Source organism: Leucoraja erinacea, chromosome 25 (genome assembly GCF_028641065.1).
Source record: "Leucoraja erinacea ecotype New England chromosome 25, Leri_hhj_1, whole genome shotgun sequence".
Lineage (NCBI taxonomy): Eukaryota > Metazoa > Chordata > Chondrichthyes > Rajiformes > Rajidae > Leucoraja > Leucoraja erinaceus.
Genome location: NC_073401.1, coordinates 12,263,536 through 12,285,542, shown reverse-complemented (window position 1 = coordinate 12,285,542; position 22,007 = coordinate 12,263,536). Strand labels below are relative to the sequence as shown.

Genomic DNA, 22,007 nt, shown 5'->3' with positions numbered 1-22,007 from the left:
TCAAACAGCTTTTAAAGCTGTGAGGATACGTGAATGCATTTAGGTCAAAAACCAAAACAAGCTTAGAAACAGTATGGAAGATTGACAAGATAATTCTGGAGTAACTCAGCAGGACAGGCAGCATCTCTGCAGAGAAGGAATGGGTGACGTTTCGGGTCGAGGCCCTTCTTACAAACAGTATCACCTAATATGTAGGCAAGACTACCAAAAATATAACAATGCACAAGAAGTTCACTTGAAAACAATATTGTCTGTATCTACACTAATCAATATCAATTAAACCAAAATTCAAAGATTTGATTTTTAAATCCGTAGATTGAAGTAGCACTGTAAAAATAATCTAAGAAATACTTCAATCAAGCCCGTTATGTACTGATTTAAATAATCAAATGATAAAATGAAACCACTGACCTCGTCAAAATTACGAATTTTGTTGTAACCAATAATTCAGAAAACCCAGATTTACCATGGATTAATACTTCACTAATATCATGTTTCACCCTACGAAATTCAAGGAATCTGAAGCCTCAGCGTGCGTAAAAAATATATAAACTTTATACTTTTACAAAAGTTTATTGCAGTACTGGAAATGTGAAATAAAAACAAAAAAAATAGGAGCTAGTCCGCTCCATCACTCCCTGCTTTTATGACACCAACACTACACAATGTCTATCAAATGTTTATGCAAAATATAAACACCTTAAATTTTGTTAGACATTCCTGGGCAACGTCATGGTGCCTTACTTTACCCAATTAATTTATTTTTATGAAACGACCCTATCTGGCACTAATTGCCTCATTCCTTCCTTAAGCCCCATAAAATTAAGCATTTGGCCATTCTACTAAAAAAGGCATTATAATCTACACGTACACACATACCTACCATAAGATGATCACCAGACTGCAAATATGACCGAGTGGTATCCTGCCGTGTAATTACCCACTAAGCCTTCGGTTGTGGGAAAGGGGAGAAGAGCAAATATACTTCTGAAAATTTTATCTACCGAGATATCAATTCCTTTACTGACTACGTTTGTCGTAACTTAAGACCTGCAATAACATTATAATAAACAAACCTCTGAACAAAACCTGTCAGCAGCATTGATGTCCAGAAAATATATTTTGGCATGTAAGGCAAGAATGCTTATAACAATTTAATTCAGCAACAGTGAATCTTTGATGAACATCAGCAAAATACATAAATAACAATAAGAAAACAAACTAGAAAACAACATGTATTATTGGCTAGCTAATTGTTCGTAGTTAATAAAAATACTAAACGGAAAAATGTAGATAATTCCTTATTCAATATAGTTTGTGGGGAAGCAACCCTCCCCTCAAAACCAAATTGAACCGACAATTGAGTAACACAAATAAAGCAGATTTGTTGGTGTGATTCTTTCAAGTTACAAAGCAAATACGAGTGCAAATGGCTGATATTTACCTTTTCAGGAGGTGGGCTTATATTTTTTGCTATTTGACTCTGCAGCGTCTTCCACTCGCTGTGTCTCTTCGTGCATAAGCACGCTGAGTACGATTCATTATAGAAATGTTATCATTTGATCTAAGTATACAAAGTAAACTTTCCAAAACACAAAAAAATGCCAAATATCTGCATTGATAGCCTCCTAAATTGTCAAACCACTAAATATTAAAACAGATATTTCAATATCTGGTCAATTTTAACCTATTTACGATAGTTTTAATTAGAACAGGGAAGAAACATATTTATACCAGTCACATGCTTAGGTAGACAATACTGTGCACTGTCATGACTGTTAAATAATTTTACATATATATTCCATTTATTTTGGTACTTACCATCCAACCGTCAGTAATCAATTAATATCATTCTCAGCAGAACTACATTATGTTCTTAAAATTACCAATATGCTACAGAAATTGTTAATTACCTCTTTGCTTCTGCTGCGACTTCGTCTGCGTTTCCGGTTTTCACTTTCTGAAAAATTAAAAACTGACAACTCAGAAGAGCAAAACAAAATTTGAGTTTTACTGTAAAACATAACAGTCAAACCGAGTTACATGGGGGAATGCGTTCTCAAAACACAGTTCAACTTAATATCCTGTAGTTGGATGGGTTCCCTGGGATATGACTATAGACACCCCATACATACTAACGAGCATTTGGGAGACTGGTGGGACGGATGGGAAGGATTTGCCTGTTGCTTTGGGCTGCAGACATATTCTGCATGGTAGAAAATGGGCATTTACATGTGCCTTGTCTCCCTCATCCACCCTCAGCCCCAAGCCACAACAATCAGGGACTGTGTCAAGCTGAGCAGAGCTCAATGTGATGAGCAGTCATACTCGCTCACTGAGTGAGTAAGGGTGCTTCTGTTCACTCTCCCCGCGCCTGCTTGCTCTCTCCGCACCTGCTCATTCTCCTGTCACATGTTTCTGTGATCCTCTCCCACGCATTGTTTTTGTTCATTTCCGATTAACGAACAGTTCTCAGGAGCGGAACCTTGTTGTAACCTGGGGACTTCCTGTATTTAAAATCTATTTCAACATTTTTAGAAATACATTATTTTCCATATTTGTGAATACTATGTACTATGAAAAGCAGACTACAAGGAATAAACCAATTTATCCCACGTTTTAAGTACAATGTTTTTAGGGGAAAAAAATGCACACAACACAATGGAAAGCTTTTTAATAATCTGGTAAATTAAGTTTCTCTAAGCAGACATGCAGAAAAAAAGCAAATTGATCTATGCTACTTAATTATTTTTTGCAACTCAAGGGTCAGATTATGCACTGTATTTGTTGACTAGGAATTGATTGCTCTTTCAATAAATGCAATAGAACTGCTAACCAAGGAAACATTACTTAAATTAAAAGGAAAAAAATTGTAAGTTCACAAACTATATTGATTAATTTTCCACATACAACATGAGAATAAAAGACTGAAGATACTTATAAATAAGAAAGTACGCACCGGACTTTTGTTTCTTTTCCCTAGATTTTGATCTCGACCTTGACCTAGACTGGGATCGTGAAGAATGATGCTTGCAACTTTTGGGAGATTTTGATGATGTTGATCCCTCACTTTGCTTTCCTGTGTCAGATGGGGATTTTTTCAAAACTAATTCATCCTGTTCAGTTTCACTTCCCTGTTGATAAGGTTTTAAATGTAGAATCAGTTTGGATGAATCTAAGAAACTGCAAGAGACAAAAAACACTGTATCCTATATACTAATTCTACAGATTAGCAATGTAGACAAAAATATAAATCAGTAAACAAGAATAAAACCATAATGATAAGGAATTTCAATCGACATAGAGACGAGGCAAACCAAATTAGCAATGGAATATTTTAAGAAACAGTTCTCTCGACCATTATTGTGAACAACCAAAATAATCAAATTTGTTTCATGGAATGAAGCAAGAGGATGGTTGTACAATGTTATTTTTCAGACTGGAGGCCTGCGACAAGTAGGATCGATGCTGGTCCCATTGCAGTTTCTAGTTTATATCAACAATTTAGATGAGAATGCATACGGCATGATTAGTAAGTTTGCAGATGACATTAAGGGTCTGAAGGGTCTTGACCCAAAACGTCACCTATTCCTTCTCTCCAGAGATGCTGCCTGTCCCGCTGAGTTACTTCAGCATTTAAACAAGCATAGGCAGTTTCTTTCCACACACTAAAGTAGGTGGTATCAGATAGTGAAGATGAACATCAAAAATTACAGTAGGCTCTTGATCAGCTGGGCAAGTGGGCTGAGGATTGGCTAATGGTGTACAATGCAGATAAGTGCGAATTGTTGCATTTGGGAAGTCAAACCAGGGCAGGACCTTCTCAGTGAACGGTGGAGATCTGAGAAGCATCGTAGAACAGAGGGATAGTACAGGTATATTTTGCTGAAAGTGGTATCACAGCTAGGTAGGTAGTAAAGAAGGCTTTTGTTACATTGACCTTCATAAGTTAAGATACAGAGTCTAGAAGTTGGGAGTTATGACACAGTTATACAAGACGTTGGTGAGGCCACACATAGAAGCTGGAAAGAGCGCAGAGAAGATTTATGATGATGTTGCCAAGATTGAGAATTTGAGCTTTAGGGAGTGTTTGGGCAGGCTAGAATTTTATTCCTTGGAGCGCAGGAATCTGAGGGGTGATCTTATAGAGGTATATAGAATCCCAAGGGGAGCAGATAGAGTGAATTCAGTCTTTTACCCAGGGTAGGGGAATCAAAAAACAGACAGATGTACGGTGAGGGGGGCAAGATTTAATAAGAACATTAGGGGCAACATTTTATCTTAGTGGTGGGTATATGGAACGAGTACCCGAAAAGATGGGCTGTGAGCCGAGCGTCAAAAATGTGTCTAGAAATCAACTTTCGTGGCCCATGTCGGAACTACATTAAATTTTGCACAGATTTAGATAAAATATAATTGAGAAGGAAGTCATAACTCGTCAGTGTCAAAAGTTGCACATTAATTAACCAAAAAGTAAGCGCCATCTAGTGTCCAATGCCCATATCACACCATGGGGTGCCTACTTCCGTGTTGCAGTCTATTTAAACCATATATATATATATATATATATAAGACTTGTGAATATGACTAATCATATATAATTATATTGTATAAAAATAAAATTATGAATATAATTGTGAGTGTTTTTTGAATGAGACTGCTGCAGAGGTCCGGCTCCTAATTAATGGGTGAGGGCAATTCTTCTGTGTTCCCCTGTTTACTGAACCACACTGACTGCCAGTGTGCAGAGTGGGGGTCATGGCCATAGTGGGTCTGGGGCAGTGCCAGGCTGGGGGAAGGCTAAGGCATCTTCCACTGAGAGGAAAATGCCTAACCCTAACCCTAACTCGCCCCCCTTCCAGAGCTGCCTACTACTGGAGCTGGAGCCGCTTTGGGACCGGCTTCGGGCTCCGTACATGTGGCCGCTCAGCGAGTCCACCTCGGCCAGCATGCCCTTCTGGATCATCGTGGTGATAATGGTGGGGAGAAACACTGCCCTGCACACCACCCGGGCCGCCTTCAGCACCCCCATAGCGTCGGTTCCATCAGTCTGCCTGCACGCTCTCTGCAACATCGGCCGGCCGACAGCCCGACCAACCACTCGCAGTACTCACCGGCCTACCGACAGCCCGACCGACTCCTTCGCAGCATTCACCGGCCTACCAACAGCCCGACCGACCCTTCACAGCACTCACAGGCCTACCGACAGCCCGACCGACCCTTCGCAGCACTCACTGGCCCACAGACAGCTGGACTGACCCCCCACAGCATCCACCAGCCTACCGACAAGCCCGACAGACTGACCCTGACCCTAATCCTAACCCTAGCTCAACATTTGTTATTTATCATTTTTGTTTAAGTTTTCATCATAACTTTATAAAGATAAATTAATTGAAAAACAAAATTATCAGCAAGGTGAGCATTACCTTTATTCCTTGGAAACCTTGTTATTGTTTTGATTTAATTAGGAGGCAGCCATGATCCCAGAGTGCTCGCTGCCTAGTGACCATAAAACAAAGTGCAGGATTGGTCAATTTGCGACCGACCTCAATGTCAAGCGTGCATTGATTGGACAATTACCAGTCGGAAAATTGGAAGTTTCCCCCATTTAAAAAAAAAATGTGCAGGTTTTGGTCTTGACGAGTTTCAGATATGATTTATATAATATTTTTACACAATATGTCAAAAATTCATGTAGTTCCGAGAGTTGGGTCACGAACTTGAACGAAAAAGCTCCTCGGCCCTCAGCCTAAGGTGGTTGAGGCAGGTACTATAACAACATTTGGAGAGATACATGGATAAAGGTTTATAGAAAAATGGGCGAAACAGGGCATCTTGATTGGAATGGATGGGTTGGGCTAAAGGGCCTATTTGCATTCTATGACTATAAACAAGCTACTTAGGAACTACCGCTGGTAGTTTAGAGACCTATAGGGAATGATGATCATAATGTGATGGAATATCATAAACATTGAAAGCCATTGAATTAAATCTGAAATGAAAAAAAAACACTGAAGATAAGAGGCATGACTTGGTTGTAACTATCGTTTAAATAATAGACATAATTACAACATTCTTTTAAGACAAAAAAACAGCAGGAAAAGAGGGTAAGAGTTAAAACAAAAAGCCAAGCAGCAAGTCTTAAAGATAGGAAAAATTTCATCTCACTGCAAAGACCAAGAAATTGATAGGAAATGGGATGGGATAATGCAAGGGCATTGCAGCAAGGAACATGAAACAGTTTCTAGATATTTAAAAAGGAAAAGATGAACTTGTTGATAAGATCCCCATATTGATGAGAAATATTGGCACATATGAAAATAGCAGCGATAATGAAAAATATCTTAAGGCCATTGTCAGATGACACAGGAAATTGCTCAAAAAGTGGTATCGCAAAATTTTATTCTATAATTGTTCCCACAAATAGGGACAGTAGTAAATGTTGTACCACTACTTAGGAAATAATGGAAGGAAAAACAGGGAAATACAGACTAGCTAGCCTGATATCAATTGGATGAAAAATGCCAGAATGTGGTGCAGGAAAGAACTGCAGATGCTAGTTTAAATTGAAGGTGGACACAAAATGCTGGAGCAACTCAGCGGGAGAGGAGGAATGGGTGACGTTTCGGGTCGAGACCTTTCTACTAGAATATGGTAGCAGGGAAGTTTGAAACTACGAATAGTTGTGGGTAAAGTCAACTGTAAATTATGAAAAGACATTGATGTTTGACAAATTAAGTTTTTGATGTTCTTACCAGCAGAGTAGTAAAGGAGGAATCTGAAAGATATTGGCTTTGTATATGCACAAATCACTGAACATTAATATGTGGGCATTGTATGCAATTACAATTCCAAAGGGCATATCGTACTTTTCTGAAATAGGATTAGCGTACATGGGCAATGGCGTCTTACTGTAATTACCTTGGCACGGTAGCACCTGGAATACGGTATATATATCTGTTTTCCATGCACAAAGATGATGGTTATATGTACAATGAAGATTCACTGTTTTGTTTCTTGGGGTTGAGGTACATCACAAGAAGAAAGATTCAGCAGACTGGGCCTTCACTGTTAACTTCAAGAGAATCAAAAATGATGTCAATGTTCTCAAAATTTCTATTGGGCTTGAAGGGGTACATACAAGACTGATGAGATATCTCGAACCAGGGCACTCAGTCTCAAACTAAAGAGTCGATCGTTCACAATTGAGATTCACAGAATTCTTCATTCGCAGCATTGTGAATCATTAGAATTTCCTATCGGAAATGACAATGGAGGCTGAACCGTTGAGTAAATTCAAGACAGATATTTTGGAATTTTTGATTTAAATCGAAGATATAGAATTACCACATGAAGATCAGCTATTAATATGGCTCAATGACACAGCTGGTGCAATGGGTCAAATGGCCTGCTCATCTTTCCTCTATTTATTAAGTTACATGCAGATTGATGTTATTTTATGAGAATAAAATAACATCACATGTATCCATGCATTGCCATGCACTCCCAATAAAAAGCATTCAAGCAAAGTCTTGACACCATTTATGAACTGATAAAAAACTCTTCAGCCCTGCTTCATCTTGTTTTAATGTAGGCACACAATCAAACAGGTGATAAGAAAAGAGGCTCCAAGAATAACCCTATCCTCAATGACAGCTGGGCTCTGGATGTGAATACTGAAGAAAAGGTTGAAGTATTTCAAACACATTTACCCAGAATAGCTAAGCAGACAAGTTAATTTTAGCATCTTCCACATTTATCGTCAGTCAGCCAATTTGTTTGGGCCAGATGAGATTTTTTTCAATGCATTAGATAAAACAAAAGTTACGTGATCAAACAATGTTGTGTCAGTACCACTGAAGATTTACGCTCCTTATCATTGGGGCATAACCCTGTAATTCACCACCAACGTGAGAGTACCTTCACTAAACATCTTGCAGAAATTTAATAAGGTGGCTCACCACCTTCTTCTCAAGGGAAACAATGCATGGACAATAAATGTTTGCCTTGCCGAGGATATCCAAAATGAATACTGTATAGCACAATTCAGCTTCCTGATTTGTGGTTAAACCATAACATCAACAACGTAGCATATACAATACGACACAATACAATACGGGTTTATTCGTCACATTGCACATAAAGTGCAAGTGAAATGGCAAATAGGCAATAGGTAATAATAGGCAAATGGTCAGAAGGGCACAAGGTAATAATAGTCACTGGATTTGTATTAATTGGTATAGTTGCAAACTTTTTTGTTTGAGGGGAAAAAAAGATTAGAAGGGAGGATTCTGCCCTAGTTTCAAATAAAATAGAGCTTGTCGGCATCAAGCAAAGAATGCCGTTTCATAACTTTAAAAAGTGATAATTGAATGCCATTTGAAAAGATGGGATTTCAATCACGGTGTGTTCTGGCAATCTGAAAGATATATCAGGCACAAGGAAATGTACATCATGTCTGTTCCCTCTACGCGCGGTTGCCGGGGTGGTAGGGGGGGTGGGTACTAACCACCCCCCAAACACACATGTGGGGGGAGGGGGGGGTAGAGGGAGGGGGGGGGTAGGGGGGGGGAGGGAGGGAGGGGGGGGGAGGGAGGGAGGGGGGGAGGGGGGGAGAGAGAGGGGGGGGGGAGGGGGAGAGAGAGAGAGAGAGAGAGAGAGAGAGAGAGAGGGGGGGGAGGGAGAGGGCGTGGGGAGAGAGGGGGGGGGGGAGGGCGGGGGGGGGGGGGGGGGAGGGGGGGGAGGAACGGGGGGAGAGGGGGTGGGGCAGAGGTGGGTGGAGGAGGGGGGAGAGAGAGGGGTGGGGGGCAGAGAGGGGGGGGGGGGGGGGGGGGAGAGGAAGAGTGGGGAGGGAGGGGGGGAGGGGTAGCAGGGTATGGTGCAAGAGGGAGGGGGTGGGGGATGGGGAGAGAGAGGGGTAGGGGTGGGAGAAGAGAGGTGGGGGAGGGGATGTGAGAGGGGCGGAGCAGAGGTGGAGACGGGGATGGGGAAGGGAGAGGGGTGGAGGGGGGGAAGAGGGGGGGTGGTGGGGGGAAGAGTGGGGAGGGGGGGGGAGAGGGGTAGGGTGGCGTGGTGGAAGAGGGATAGGCGGTGGGGGGGGTGAGAGGGTGGGGGAGGGGAGAGAGGGTGTGGGGGAGGAGGGGAAAGGGGTGAGGAGAGAGGGAGATGGAGAGGGGGAAGGGGAGGAAGAGAGAGGGGGTGGGAGGGGGGGTGAGAGAGTGGGGGGGAGAGGGATGGGAAGAGTGGGGAGGGAGGGGGAGAGGGTATGAGTGGGGAGGGAGGGGGCGAGTGTGGAGGGAGGGGGGAGAGTGGTAAGGAGAGGGGGTAAGGTGGAGAGAGGGGGAAGAGTGTGGAGGGAGGAGAAATGGAAGAGTAGGTAGGGGGAGTGGTGGAAGAGGGAGAGAGGGGTAGGGGGTTGGAGGAGTGAGGGAAAGGGGGGGGGGGGAGAGAGGGTGGGAGAAGGAGAGGGGCGAGGAGAGGGAGATGGAGATGGAGAGGGGTGAGGAGAGGGAGATGGAGGAACGGGGAGAGGGGGGGTGGTGGAGGTGGGAGAGAGGTGTGGGGGGGGGGGGGGGGGGGGGGGGGAAGGAGTTGGGGCGGTCCATCAATTCCCCACTCCCTATCACCCTCACTCCTCTCCTTCTATTCCCACACTCTCCCTTCTCACCTCCCCATTTCCCCCCTCTCCCTCAAGCCTCCCACTTCACCTCCCCAGGATCTCGCTTGTCCACGGTGACCTCCGGATCTGCAAAACTTGCTCGTTCACAGAGAGGGACACAGAACAGGAACACAGATGGACAGCGGGAGGGAGAGGAAGAGGGAGGAGAGCCAAATGCCACCGTGCGTCGGGGGGTGTTAACCTAACTCGGCCTCGCAATGCCCACAGCCGCTGATAACTGCCGTTTTACAGAGCGCGGTGCGGGCCGCTGACAGCAGCCGTTTAAAGCCGCTAAGGAGCAAGCCGGTGGCCTCAGGTGACCGGCTGTAACCTCCGGTGACCTCCCATTCTGCAGTACGCGGAGAGAGACACAGACACAGAGAAACAATAAAATTCAATTATGAAAAAAAGAAATAAACAATAGCAATGTATATAGATATTACAATAAAGAGATTTGATTGTAGCTGTATCTTTCCTGTTCTACTGAATTCTCTAAACAGGAGTAAAACAGAAAATTGACATCTTTAGGGTTTCATCTCTGTGATTTCCAGCTTTGATTGTATCAGTAGGCTGCCCTACATATGTTAATAAGACTCTTCAGACATAACTGAATAATTTTTGTTGAGAGATTATTAATTATTTGACCAAATCCCAAGATGAGGGAATGGATGTCACCGGGATGGATTGAAGAATTCCACTTTAACTCAAAGTAACAGAACGGCAACTCCAGAGGTTATCAAGAATTTATGCAGAAAAGATAAATAAATATTCATGGTTTAAACTATAAAATAATTACATGGCCTATTCTCAATCCAATAATGAAACTCATGTTTTACTCCCACTGGACCTGCTAAGAATTCCATCATTTTGCTTTCTAGCACCAATGGCACATTAACTTTGAAGCAAACTATCTCCACTGATTAATTCAAAGTATCTGCCTTTTGGTTACCTGAAAGCAATGAACTGGAATATCTCACAACTGTCATCTAAACGCAACAGCAAAATAACTATTTAAAGGGCAAATGAATGTGGGCAAATGGAGAATATATCAGTGACAATTAATTGACATGTCAATTTATTACATGTTTCCCTTGTTCCCTAGAGTTTTACTGGTACTTCAAAACATTTCACTTTTCTTGAATTCAAGTACCCTCCCACCCCTTGATTCTCTATTGAAATTTGATGGAAAAAATAACTCACAAATTAAGCTCTTTAAATGATTTACCTTGTTGGTAATAAAGAATCATGATATCAAATTAATGCATGAAAGAAACACTCGGGTTCCCCAAAAAATAAACAGAATTCCCAATCCTGAATTATCAACATTCCAAGATCATAAAATATCCAAGTGATCGGAAAGCATAATGTGTGGGCACTACCTTTAAAAAAGGACAAGCTCTCAAATGACTTACCAATCATCAATAACCTCACGCCGGTGAGGAAAGTTTTAGAGACAAGACAAACCCAGGTCCGAATAACTGAATAATTTTCATTGGTAATTCACATTTGGTTAATTAGAGTGGCAGTGATATTATTTACTAATTTTTTCTGCATGTCACAGACCATGTGAATCAGTTTGAAATGTGATAGATCGGAGAAAATAAAACTGGATTCCATATGGATGATAGATAACAGGGTTAATGATTGAGCATCGTGCTTCAGATTTAAAAAAATCCTTTGGACAAAAGTATATTTTGCAAGGGTCATTCATAAATAATGCCAGTGAGATGCCATGATCAACTAAGCTAATCATCATACAGCAAAACATTAAAAGGCTGTAGAGAGATAGGGGGGGGGGGGGGGGGGGGGGGGGGGGGGGGGGAGAGAGAGGAAGAAATATGGCAAATAATATTCCAATGGCAAAGAGCTTTAGTCAAAAAAATCAGCCATGATCTTATTAAATGGCAGAGTTCTGTATCGCCTCCTCCTTGTGTTTAAAAAAACCTAGATTAGGAGGAAAAAACATCTTGCTTTGGTGTTCAGTAAATTTCAACTTACAGGGATGAACTGTGTGAAGATTGTTTACCCTGCAATTTGTCTCTCGACAAAAGATTCAGTATTTGATTTTAAGGTATTCAGATATGAAAAGCTTGTACACGAAGTATGTTCTTGCATTGGTCACCGGTCAAGCCCTATATTTGCTGGTACAGGTTCTTTGCATTTCTTGGTGTCACCTTAGTATTCTTCCATTAATTTGGGTTAATTTTCATTTTCCTGGTGTATGTGTCTTGAGTAAGCTATCTAAAACCATCTAACAGATGCAAGATGATTGCACAGGTCGACCACAACTAAAAGCTTCACTTTAAAGGATTTTGAAATTACTCATCCGATGATGCGACCCAAAGTCTGGCTGGAGTAATTAATTTACCAAGGATTTGTTTTCCATCTCCAAGTTTAAGAATGAATAATAATGATAGGTTTAAAAGAACTAGGCAGGTCTCCACAAATAGAGTATACTTGATTCAGAGGAAAGAAATCCCCAATATATGAATATAGGCCAGACAATTCTGCCATCATGGAAGATAAATTCAGCAGTATAACTGTGAGTGCAATGATAGCAATGCCAAGAAATTAAGAAAAACAACAACAAAATGAAGCACGTCTTAAGACAGGCTGACTTGTTAATATTGAAAGAATCAATATCCAAAGATCCAGGTATATTTAATCTAATTTCATATTTGTACAAAATGTTAAGTTGTCACAACGGAATGGCAAGATCCCCAACAGAGACACTGCACTGACAACTACTGGAACATTTTAATTTGTGTGATTTAGAAAATCACAAAAATATGGATTCACATCTTTAAACTGTAATATTTTAATTATTACAAACCAATGAGTTTTTAAACCTTTTTCTGCATCAGAAAACAATCAATTGTATTGTAGATTTTCGCAAATTTTAAATTTAATTGCCAATTGCTTCAACTTTTTTTAAAATCAGAAAACGTCAATTTACCATTAACACCATCCACTGGAATCATTCTCATTTTCAGAAGAAGCAATCTCTGGAAATTTTGATATGACTACCAGAAAATTATTTAGAAAAACAGACCACATCAGAATAACAGCACAGGAGGGAGCTCTGCAAGTCTGTGCCAGATTGTTATCCCCCTGGCCCAGTATTTTGTCTTTTTCAGATACTGAACAATTCCTTTTTGAAAGTCACAATTCAGATATCAACCACACTGCAAACAAATTTTCCTCGTGAAGAGGAATATTTACCATTAATCGCCTATTCTTTTGCCAATCATCTTAAATTTGTGCGGTCTTCAACACTTCTATCAGCAAGCTTTAATTATACTGGAATCAAAACTAGGCTGGATATGGATATAGTCAATGCAAAGAAGGATTTCTACTAATTTATAAATAGAATCCAAATTTAAGACATTAATTTATATGTAGCCGTTTTACCAGATATCTCCCTTCACAAATTTTAACCATACGAGCTGAAGATTTGTTTAGGCCAAGACTTAGGCTGCGACAAACCAATATTCATTTTCAAGCAGAAGAGCGTTGCTGCGAAATATATGGGTGAACTGTGCGAATAAGTCGTGCGGAGGAATGGGGTAAAGGTGTATTATATTCATAAACAGTGCGGGATTGTCGAGGAACGAAGGCGACTGTCTGGCTCTGGCCATCCTCGCTGGCAGCACCACCCCCACAATGCGGCCACTCACAAGGCTCAGCACCAGCCCGACCCACCCGCCAAACCTGAAGGAGAGCATAAAAACAATCTGCTAATACACGAAGAGCTCTATTGTGCGATCTAATTCATCAAATGTAATCGTTTTTTTTGAAGGAGGAATGTTCCAGAAAACAAAGTATTTCCAACATGGCGCCCGCCGCCATTTTCTCTGGAGCCACCTTCATCGTTTCCAACACGGACTCTGCGGTTTTTTTGAATCAATCCCGTTATTCGAATTGCCCTAGCTGAACTTTAAACATAAGCTTTAAACGACCATGTCTTCATCAATACGTACCGCCATACTCTCGGGTACGACTGAGAGGGGGAAATAGCCGTCTCCCTGAAGCGCCGACCAGCTCACCCGGCAGCGCCTCGCCGACAAAATGCTCAGTGACGAACGATAGCCTCCTTGCGTGGATCATTGTGCGCACGCACCAGCCCACCACCTGGCCTATCAACATATCATCTACTGGGACGTTTTCTCAACAAAAAACATACTGCTTAGATGTATAATCCCGCAACCCGTCTGATAATAGATCCTTCATTCTCAATGCCTATTGAGGATACAAGTATAATCCCAAAATAGCTGTAAATCAGAAGGACACAAAGCACTGGAATAATTTAGAGGGCCAGGCAGCATCTCTGGAGAACGTCTTCCATGTTAATCCAGCACTTTATGTCATTTTGTGTAAACGAGCATCTCCAGTTCCTTGTGTTCTACAGGTGTAAATCAGAAATTGGAAGGGAGAGAGGAACTGAGGAAAATTACAACCAGACTCAGGAACAGCTACTCCCCCTCTATTATCAGGCTTCTGAATGGTCCTTCCATGAGCTAGAGTACTCTTTGATTCACTGCTAGCCCATTGTGGACATTGGACTTTGTTTATAAATCAAATGCACTACAATGCTGAGAACTTTATTCTGCAAAAAAAGACATAAAGTCCGGGGGTAACTCAGCAGGTCAGGCAGCATCTCTGGAGAACATGGATAGGTGATGTTTCTTGTCTGGACCCTTTATCAGACTGCTACTTTTCAGGTTGGGTCCCTTCAGACAACAACTTTTCAGGTCCGGGCTTTTCTTCAGATTGAAGAAGGATTCTTACCCAAAACATTACCGATCCTTGTTTCCCAGAGATGCTGCTAACCCTCCGAGTTACTCCTGCACTTTGTTTTTTTTGTTGTAAACCAGCATCTGCAGTTTCTTGTGTCTCAACTATATTCTGGACACTGTATCTTCCCCTTTGCTCTACCTATTGTACTTGAGTTTGGCTTGATTATATTTACAGTGGTTTGCAAAAATATTCATACCCCTTGAACTTTTCCACATTTTGTCACGTTACAACCACAAACGTAAATGTATTTTATTGGGATTTTATGTGATAGACCAACACAAAGTGGTGCATAATTGTGAAGTGGAAGGAAAATGATACATGGTTTTCAAATTTTTTTAAAAAAAAAAAACTGAAAAGTGTGGCGTGCAAAAGTATTCAGCCCCCTTTACTCTGATACCCCTAAATAAAATCCAGTGCAACCAATTGCCTTTCATGTCACCTAATTAATAAATAGAGTCCACTTGTGTGCAATCTAATCTCAGTATAAATACAGCTGTTCTGTGAAGGCCTCAGAGGTTTGTTAGAGAACATTAGATAACAAACAGCATCATGAAGCCCAAGGAACGCACCAGACAGGTCAGGGATAAAGTTGTGGAGAAGTTTAAAGCAAGGTTAGGTTATAAAAAAATATCCCAAGCTTTGAACATCTCACAGAGCAGTTCAATCCATCATCTGAAAATGAAAATAGTATGGCACAACTGCAAACCTACCAAGACATGGCCGTCCACCTAAACTGACAGGCCGGGCAAGGAGAGCATTGATCAGCGAAGCAGCCAAGAGGCCCATGGTAACTCTGGAGGAGCTGCAGAGATCCACAGCTCAGGTGGGAGAATCTGTCCACAGGACAACTATTAGTCGTGCACTCCACAAATCGGGCCTTTATGGAAGAGTGGCAAGAAGAAAGCTATTGTTGAAAAAAAAGTCATATGAAGTCCCGTTTGCAGTTTGCCACAAGCCATGTGGGGGACACAGCAAACATGTGGAGGAAGGTGCTCTGGTCAGATGAGACCAAAATTGAAGTTTTTGGCCTAAATGCAAAACACTATGTGTGGCGGAAAACTAACACTGCACATCACCCTGAACACACCATCCCCACTGTGAAACATGGTGGTGGCAGCATCATGCTGTGGGGATGCTTTGCTTCAGCAGGGACAGGGAAGCCGATCAGAGTTGATGGGAAGATGGATGGAGCCAAATACAGGGCAATCTTGGAAGAAAACCTGTTAGAGTCTGCAAAAGACTTGAGACTGGGGCGGAGGTTCACCTTCCAGCAGGACAACGACCCTAAACATACAGCCAGAACTACAATGGAATGGTTTAGATCAAAGCATATTCATGTGTTAGAATGGACCAGTCAAAGTCCAGACCTAAATCCAATTGAGAATCTCTGGCAAGACTTGAAAATTGCTGTTCACAGACGCTCTCCATCCAATCTGACTGAGCTTCAGCTATTTTGCAAAGAAGAATGGGCAAAAATTTCAGTCTCTAGATGTGCAAAGTTGGTAAAGACATACCCCAAAAGACTTGCAGCTGTAATTGCAGCGAAAGGTGGTTCTACAAAGTATTGACTCGGGGGGGGCTGAATACTTTTGCACACCACATTTTTCAGTTTTTTATTTGTAAAAAATTTGAAAACCATGTATCATTTTCCTTCCACTTCACAATTATGCACCACTTTGTGTTGGTCTATCACATAAATTCACAATTAAATACATTTACAAAATGTGGAAAAGTTTAGGCTTACCAAAACCAACTGTTTGGAACATCATTAAGAAGAAAGAGAGCACTGGTGAGCTTACTAACTACAAAGGCAGAGGAACCCGATCTGAACCCAATTGAGCATGTCTTTTATATGCTGAAGAGAAAACTGAAGAAGACTAGCCCCCAAAAACAAGCGTAAGCTGAAGATGGCTGCAATACAGGCCTGGCAGAGCATCACCAGAGAAGACACCCAGCAACTGGTGATGTTCATGAATTGCAGACTTCAAGCAGTCATTGCAGGCAAAGGATATGTAACAAAATACTAAACATTATGGTGCCCTGAAATGGGGGGGGGGGGGAACTATGTATAAACACTACTGTAATTTCTACATGGTGAAACCAAACTGTATAAAAATGCCCTTTATTAAAATCTGACAATGTGCACTTTAACCACATGTGATTTTTTTTCTGTTACAATTCTCAAATTGTGGCGTACAGAGGCAAATAAATAAATTATGTCTTTGGAGGGCACTGTATTCTGGCTCAAAAGCATGGAGTTTCCTCAAGGGACTTTGCAGTTGGTTTGGTCATAATCAAATAAGACATGTTTTTGAGAAAATTAGACATATTTTGAGGAAGATTTCAAGAATGTGATTTAGGGAGACTTCTAAATATCACAATGAACGACCAGAGCTTCTGCCACTGTACAAACGAACATACCTGTACTGTGGTTTGGAATAATTACAACCCATCGGGATATTGAATTGAAGGAAATTTGAGAAACCTGAGTTTATTGATTAGATAAAAGAATTTTAATTTGACAGATGAAAAATAATGTATGTTGGTAGTCAGGACTTGGTGAATGAAGAGCATTTAATGCAGCACAGATCTATGCAAAAGAGCTTTTACTGTCAAGGATACAAGTATAGTCCAAAATAACTAATTCAGAAATTAGAATGGAATGCAAAACTTTGGAAAATTACAATCAGAGTCAAATGTTACATCAAATTATTGGAGTTTTAAATTGACAAGCATCCAGGTCCTGATGGACTTCAACCTGGGTCTTTAGAAAGTGGCTATGGGTTTACTGGAATTCCCTCGCTTCAGGGAAGGCTCCATTGGACCAGAAAGCAGCAGATATAACTAATGTATTCAATATTGGAGAGACAAAAAGTAGGACAATGCAGACCAGGTAATTTAACACATAGGGAAAATATTTGTAGCTATTATTAAACACATTTATTAAAAATAGCATTTCCAGTGATAAAGATTCTGACTGAATTATTTGTTATTTCTACTATCTACTATACTTCCAGATTATGTTTCCTTCCAGTAGATTTGAGTTTTAAATTATTCAAGGGTAACATAATAATTTTATTACACGAAGGTGTAGTTGTTGCGTAACTAGACGATGTCCACATCTGCATTTGTATGTATGAGAAAGTACTGATCAGATAGCAAGTGGACTAAACACCTCCATTTAAGTTTTCCAACAGACATGCAATGAAAAGACTGTGTCCAAAAGTAGCTGCATTGTATAAAACAAGAACTTCGACAAAGAAATGTAAAAGAAAAACAGATGCTGGAAATCTAGCATAAAACGTGGGAAGAGAATCAGAATGTGGGGGAGATGTGGCATTTCCGCTTGAGTAAAATCAGGGATAAGTTATAAACAACGTTTTGTAGTCAATGAGTAAGTGAGAACATAGACAAAATAACTAATGAGTTCCAGAATATAGAACACAAAAACATTTCGGGCAGTTTTTTCCTGGTTTTACCTTACCAGGGACAAACCTCTCCTTGCAGTTTAACCACTTTCATTTTCTCTTGTTTCCAGTTCTAACAAAGTCTTCAACTTGAAGGTTACTCTGTTTTTTCTTACCACCGGTGTGGGATAACCTGCTGAGTATTTTAGCATGTTTTGGTTTGGTTTTAACTTTGATAATCACCAGACTTTAGTCCTTGTGCTAGTCAGGAGGCTTTATGAAGATATGTATTCCCTGCTGGTTTCAATTCTGGAAAAAACTGAAGTAAAATAACCATTAATTAATTATTTACTGAGTTACAAAACAAAATCCTTATGCGTCAGCACATTTTGAAGATAATTACAAAAGCAATGTGCATACTTCAGCCCATGATTGGTAAACACTGGTTCCTCATGGCAACATAGTCCATTGTACAAAATTGCAGCAGTGAAAATACAAACACTTCTAATGTTACTTTTTTTAAACCCAATGTGTTTTTAGTCTTAATTCAGAGGGAAAAATTAACATTGGGGATAAAATATTAAAAGCGTTGCACACATAACACTTGTACTCTGAATTGTAGAAACAAGGAACTGCAGATGATTGTTAATAATATACAAAAGGACACAACGTGCTCGAGTAACTCAGCAGGTCAAGCAGCATCTCCGGAAACATGGATTGGTGCCGTTTTTGTTTATCCTGTCACACAGTACCGAGTGATTTTATTTTGGTCTCCGACATCACCTATCCATATTCACCATAGATGCAACCTGACCTGCTGAGTTACTTTGAGTCCTTTTGTGTATTGACCAACATCTGCAGTTCTTTCCTTGTACATTCCTGCCATCCTTTCTGTTACATTGTCTCTCCAGAGGTATTTTTCTGCCTCATCTGTTGACAATGCTGGTTTTCACTCTGTAAATCAGGATATGCTCGATATCTCTAACATTCATTGTGGAACCGACCCTCATGAGTTTGGAATCCATCATCATGGCCCAAGAGGAAGGCACCCCTCCCTCCCTCCGGCGGCAGCGGGGCGGGCGGGGTTTATGACATCGCCGGCTCCGAACGCGAGGCGTGTTGGGAGATTACCCGATCCCGCCAATTTGAAATCAATGTTGTGAGGAGAGATCAATTTCCGACAAGACATCTTTTAACATTTTCCGGTGGTTTGGGATGATATTTTAATTCCCTTTTCATAATTCGGCGTCCGCCTTGTTGTTGACGGTAGGTTCTCCTGTGGTCGCAGTGTTTGATGTTGCCGGTATTATTCCATCTTCCAACAACTCGCCCTCTGGGCCTTTCTTTAGTTGGGCTACGTTGGGCCAAGGGAAATATTTCTGTGTCTGAGGCTTTTAAAATTCTTTCTAAAATTGTTTTGTAACTCAGTAAATAATTCATGAATGGTTATTTTACTTTCCAGTTTTTCCAAAATTGAAACCAGCAGGGAATACATATCTTCATACAGCCTCCTGACTAGCACAAGCACTAAAGTCTGGTGATTATCAAAGTTAAAACCAAACCAAAAATGCTAAAATACTCAGCAGGTCATGCCACACCGGTGGTAAGAAAAACAGAGCAAGCACTTCAGGTTGAAGACTGCGTAACTATTGGAATATATAGCAAAAAATATTCGTTCGCTCCAATCGTTACACTTGTACTAATTTATGGCTGTACTATATAGCAATGTTACAACATTTTGAGATTTTAAAAATCAAGTGCAATTTATCCCATCAGATAAAGCATAAAAATAAGTTTAATTTGACACCTAATTCACTTTCTTATCTTTAGTATTAAAAATGTTATGGCCATTTTCATACTCGGAAATTAGCATCTTGTTCCCTATTGCTTTTCCATTGACTTAACACAAAAGCTATGATCGAGGACAGTCAAAAGCCCTTAACTTTCTTAAAAATCAAGAGAACTGAATGAAATTTTCAGTTATTATAGATTGAAGCATTCTGAAACAAATATAAAACATCTTACATGGATGACCTGAAATTAAAGCATATAATTAGTTAATTACCTAATTGTAGTTAATTACAAAATTGACAGTTGTGACGGAAATAGTAATAAACACCCAGACTGCCTTGAAAATTCAAAAATGTGATATTCTCAAGATCAGAACTTTAATATTATTGTATTATATGTGTAAATCCGTAACAGATAGGTAAATAAATTAAAATTTCTAGTAATAGACCAAGTCTTTATGGAGAAGATCGGTTGCTAGCTGGTACATTGGCATATAATCAGTAGCATCATCATATTCGTCAGATTGTAACCAATAAGCAACTCTGTACACCTTGTTTTTCCTCAACTTCAATTTTGGCATTGTAAACTACAAGTTTATGCTCTTCAAACCACACATGACATGCCTCTCTGCCCACTACTTCCCCATTAATGATGTCCTGTAGATTCCATTTCTTAAGAACAGGATAATTTTTAAAAATAGCCTAGGTATCCAAATAACAAACTAATCCCATTCACACAAGAATTCACAATATAACATGATTTTTAAATCTCACTGTCATGAATTTATATCCCAGATGGAAGGAATTTAATGTTTAATTCCCATAAATTAATCTAGAAACATCCACCCAAAATATAATCAAATTATTGTTTTTTGCGCAATACATGTGACTCAAACTGTTGTGAATATTTAGTTTAAAAATAATGATCATGGAGAGAGAGAATAAGACAAAATATAGACAATTTAGATGGCTTATCTCCAAAAAAAAGGGCATTTTAATCATCTTGCTTCTGGAACGCGCTCGATTGGAACGTTGCATTTGCGGTGAATTTGAACCCCATATCGGCAGGAAAAACTGCCGGTACGTATGGGGCCCAATCCCATTTTCGCTTGTAGAGGATTGATGAAAGTCATCCCAAGAAGCAAGTTTATATGTAAAATAAACGACTTGCACCGTGTTTTGTCCCGTACTTGAGATCCATCACGTTGTAGGTGTTGACGGAGTTAGAAGTCGCTTTTTATTTTAATATAATTATGAAATTGTCTCGCGATCGGGAATGGAAATTGGAACAATTTTTCTGCATCAGCTAGCAGCCCTAGGAAATCCCCCTCGGACAGGCGGTGGAGACTGAATTTTAATCCCCCACCCCCCCCCTCAAAGGCGCCAATGTCGCGCACACGGCCAGTGGCAGAACTGCAGCGCTGCTGAAGGCAAATTTTGTAACATTGCTATACTATAGTGTGATTTCACTGCATTATATACAAAACAATGAATTTCACTGTATGTACAAGTGACAACAAGTTTTGTTTCGTTTTGAGACACAGCATAGAAACATGCCCTATGACCCACCGAGTCCGCACCAACCAACCTGTACACAAGCTCTATCTACCCCGACACACAAGGTACAATTCACAGAAGCCAGTTAACCTACAAACCTGCACGTCTCTGTATGTGGGAAGAAACTGGAGCACCTGGAAAACCCACACGGTCACAGGGAGAACGTACAAATTCCGTACTGACAACACATGTCGTCAGGATCGAACCAGGGTCTCTGGCGCTGCGCCACTGTGCTGCCCAAATGATGTACCATTGAACCAATGTGCTGGAGGGACTCATCAGTTCATCGCAGTCTTGTGTGTCTTGTTTCTGCTTCATTTCTGTGGATTTTGAGGTGGATAAGTTTGCTCTCGGATCTGTTGCTGGTGTTACTGTGTTTGGGATGCCCTGCAGCTCTGGTTATACTTGGCCACAGGGATTGCAGTGTTATATGTTTTCTTTAATGTTTCTCATTTACCGTGAAGATGGGTTGGTTTTAATAGAGCTTGGGTGAAAACAATCACAGCGTGTTTTTTTATGCTTTCCTGCAAATATCTTGTGATGGAACCTATTGTTTCACGATTTGGATGTTGGGCAAGTAAAACATTTGTCTACTAATCACAGCCCATTGCTTTTGATCAAGCTTTAATGCTGGAAATGTTGCCAGGGAATAGAAACATTGATTTGCGTTCCTTGCCAATGGATGTGAAGAATTTTGTGGTGACTGTATTGGTGGTGTTTCAGCACTTTCAATGCCACATCTTTGAAGGATACAGGAGGGAGGGAATCTCTGCTGCTCAATTGTACACGAAGAACGTA

The 22,007-nt window shown here is 40.6% G+C and overlaps 2 protein-coding genes across 8 annotated transcripts in view; one reads left to right on the top strand and one right to left on the bottom strand.

Annotated features, from left to right (window-relative positions):
• rsrc2 (arginine/serine-rich coiled-coil 2) overlaps nucleotides 1–13,786 on the bottom strand; it is a 35,475-nt gene extending 21,689 nt beyond the window's left edge. The window contains exons 1-6 of one of the 7 annotated variants that reach the window (XM_055655695.1): nucleotides 13,639–13,760; nucleotides 6,922–7,075; nucleotides 2,960–3,134; nucleotides 1,914–1,960; nucleotides 1,445–1,527; nucleotides 884–949 (exon numbers count right to left, since the gene is read on the bottom strand). In XM_055655695.1, coding sequence (XP_055511670.1) covers nucleotides 884–886 — 3 coding nt within the window. In that variant the 5' untranslated portion in view covers nucleotides 887–949; nucleotides 1,445–1,527; nucleotides 1,914–1,960; ... (1 more) ...; nucleotides 6,922–7,075; nucleotides 13,639–13,760. Of the gene's footprint in view, nucleotides 1–883; nucleotides 1,422–1,444; nucleotides 1,528–1,913; nucleotides 1,961–2,393; nucleotides 2,521–2,959; nucleotides 3,135–5,426; nucleotides 5,500–6,921; nucleotides 8,256–13,638 lie in introns of those variants that run through there. The other 6 variants (XM_055655696.1, XM_055655698.1, XM_055655694.1 and 3 more) reach the window with 6 other exon arrangements.
• Nucleotides 13,787–18,960: 5,174 nt separating this feature from the next.
• Nucleotides 18,961–22,007, top strand: part of kntc1 (kinetochore associated 1) — a 120,292-nt gene continuing 117,245 nt past the window's right edge. The window contains exon 1 of the mRNA XM_055655690.1: nucleotides 18,961–19,128. The gene's annotated coding sequence lies outside the window, so the exon portion shown is untranslated. The remainder of the gene's footprint in view (nucleotides 19,129–22,007) is intronic.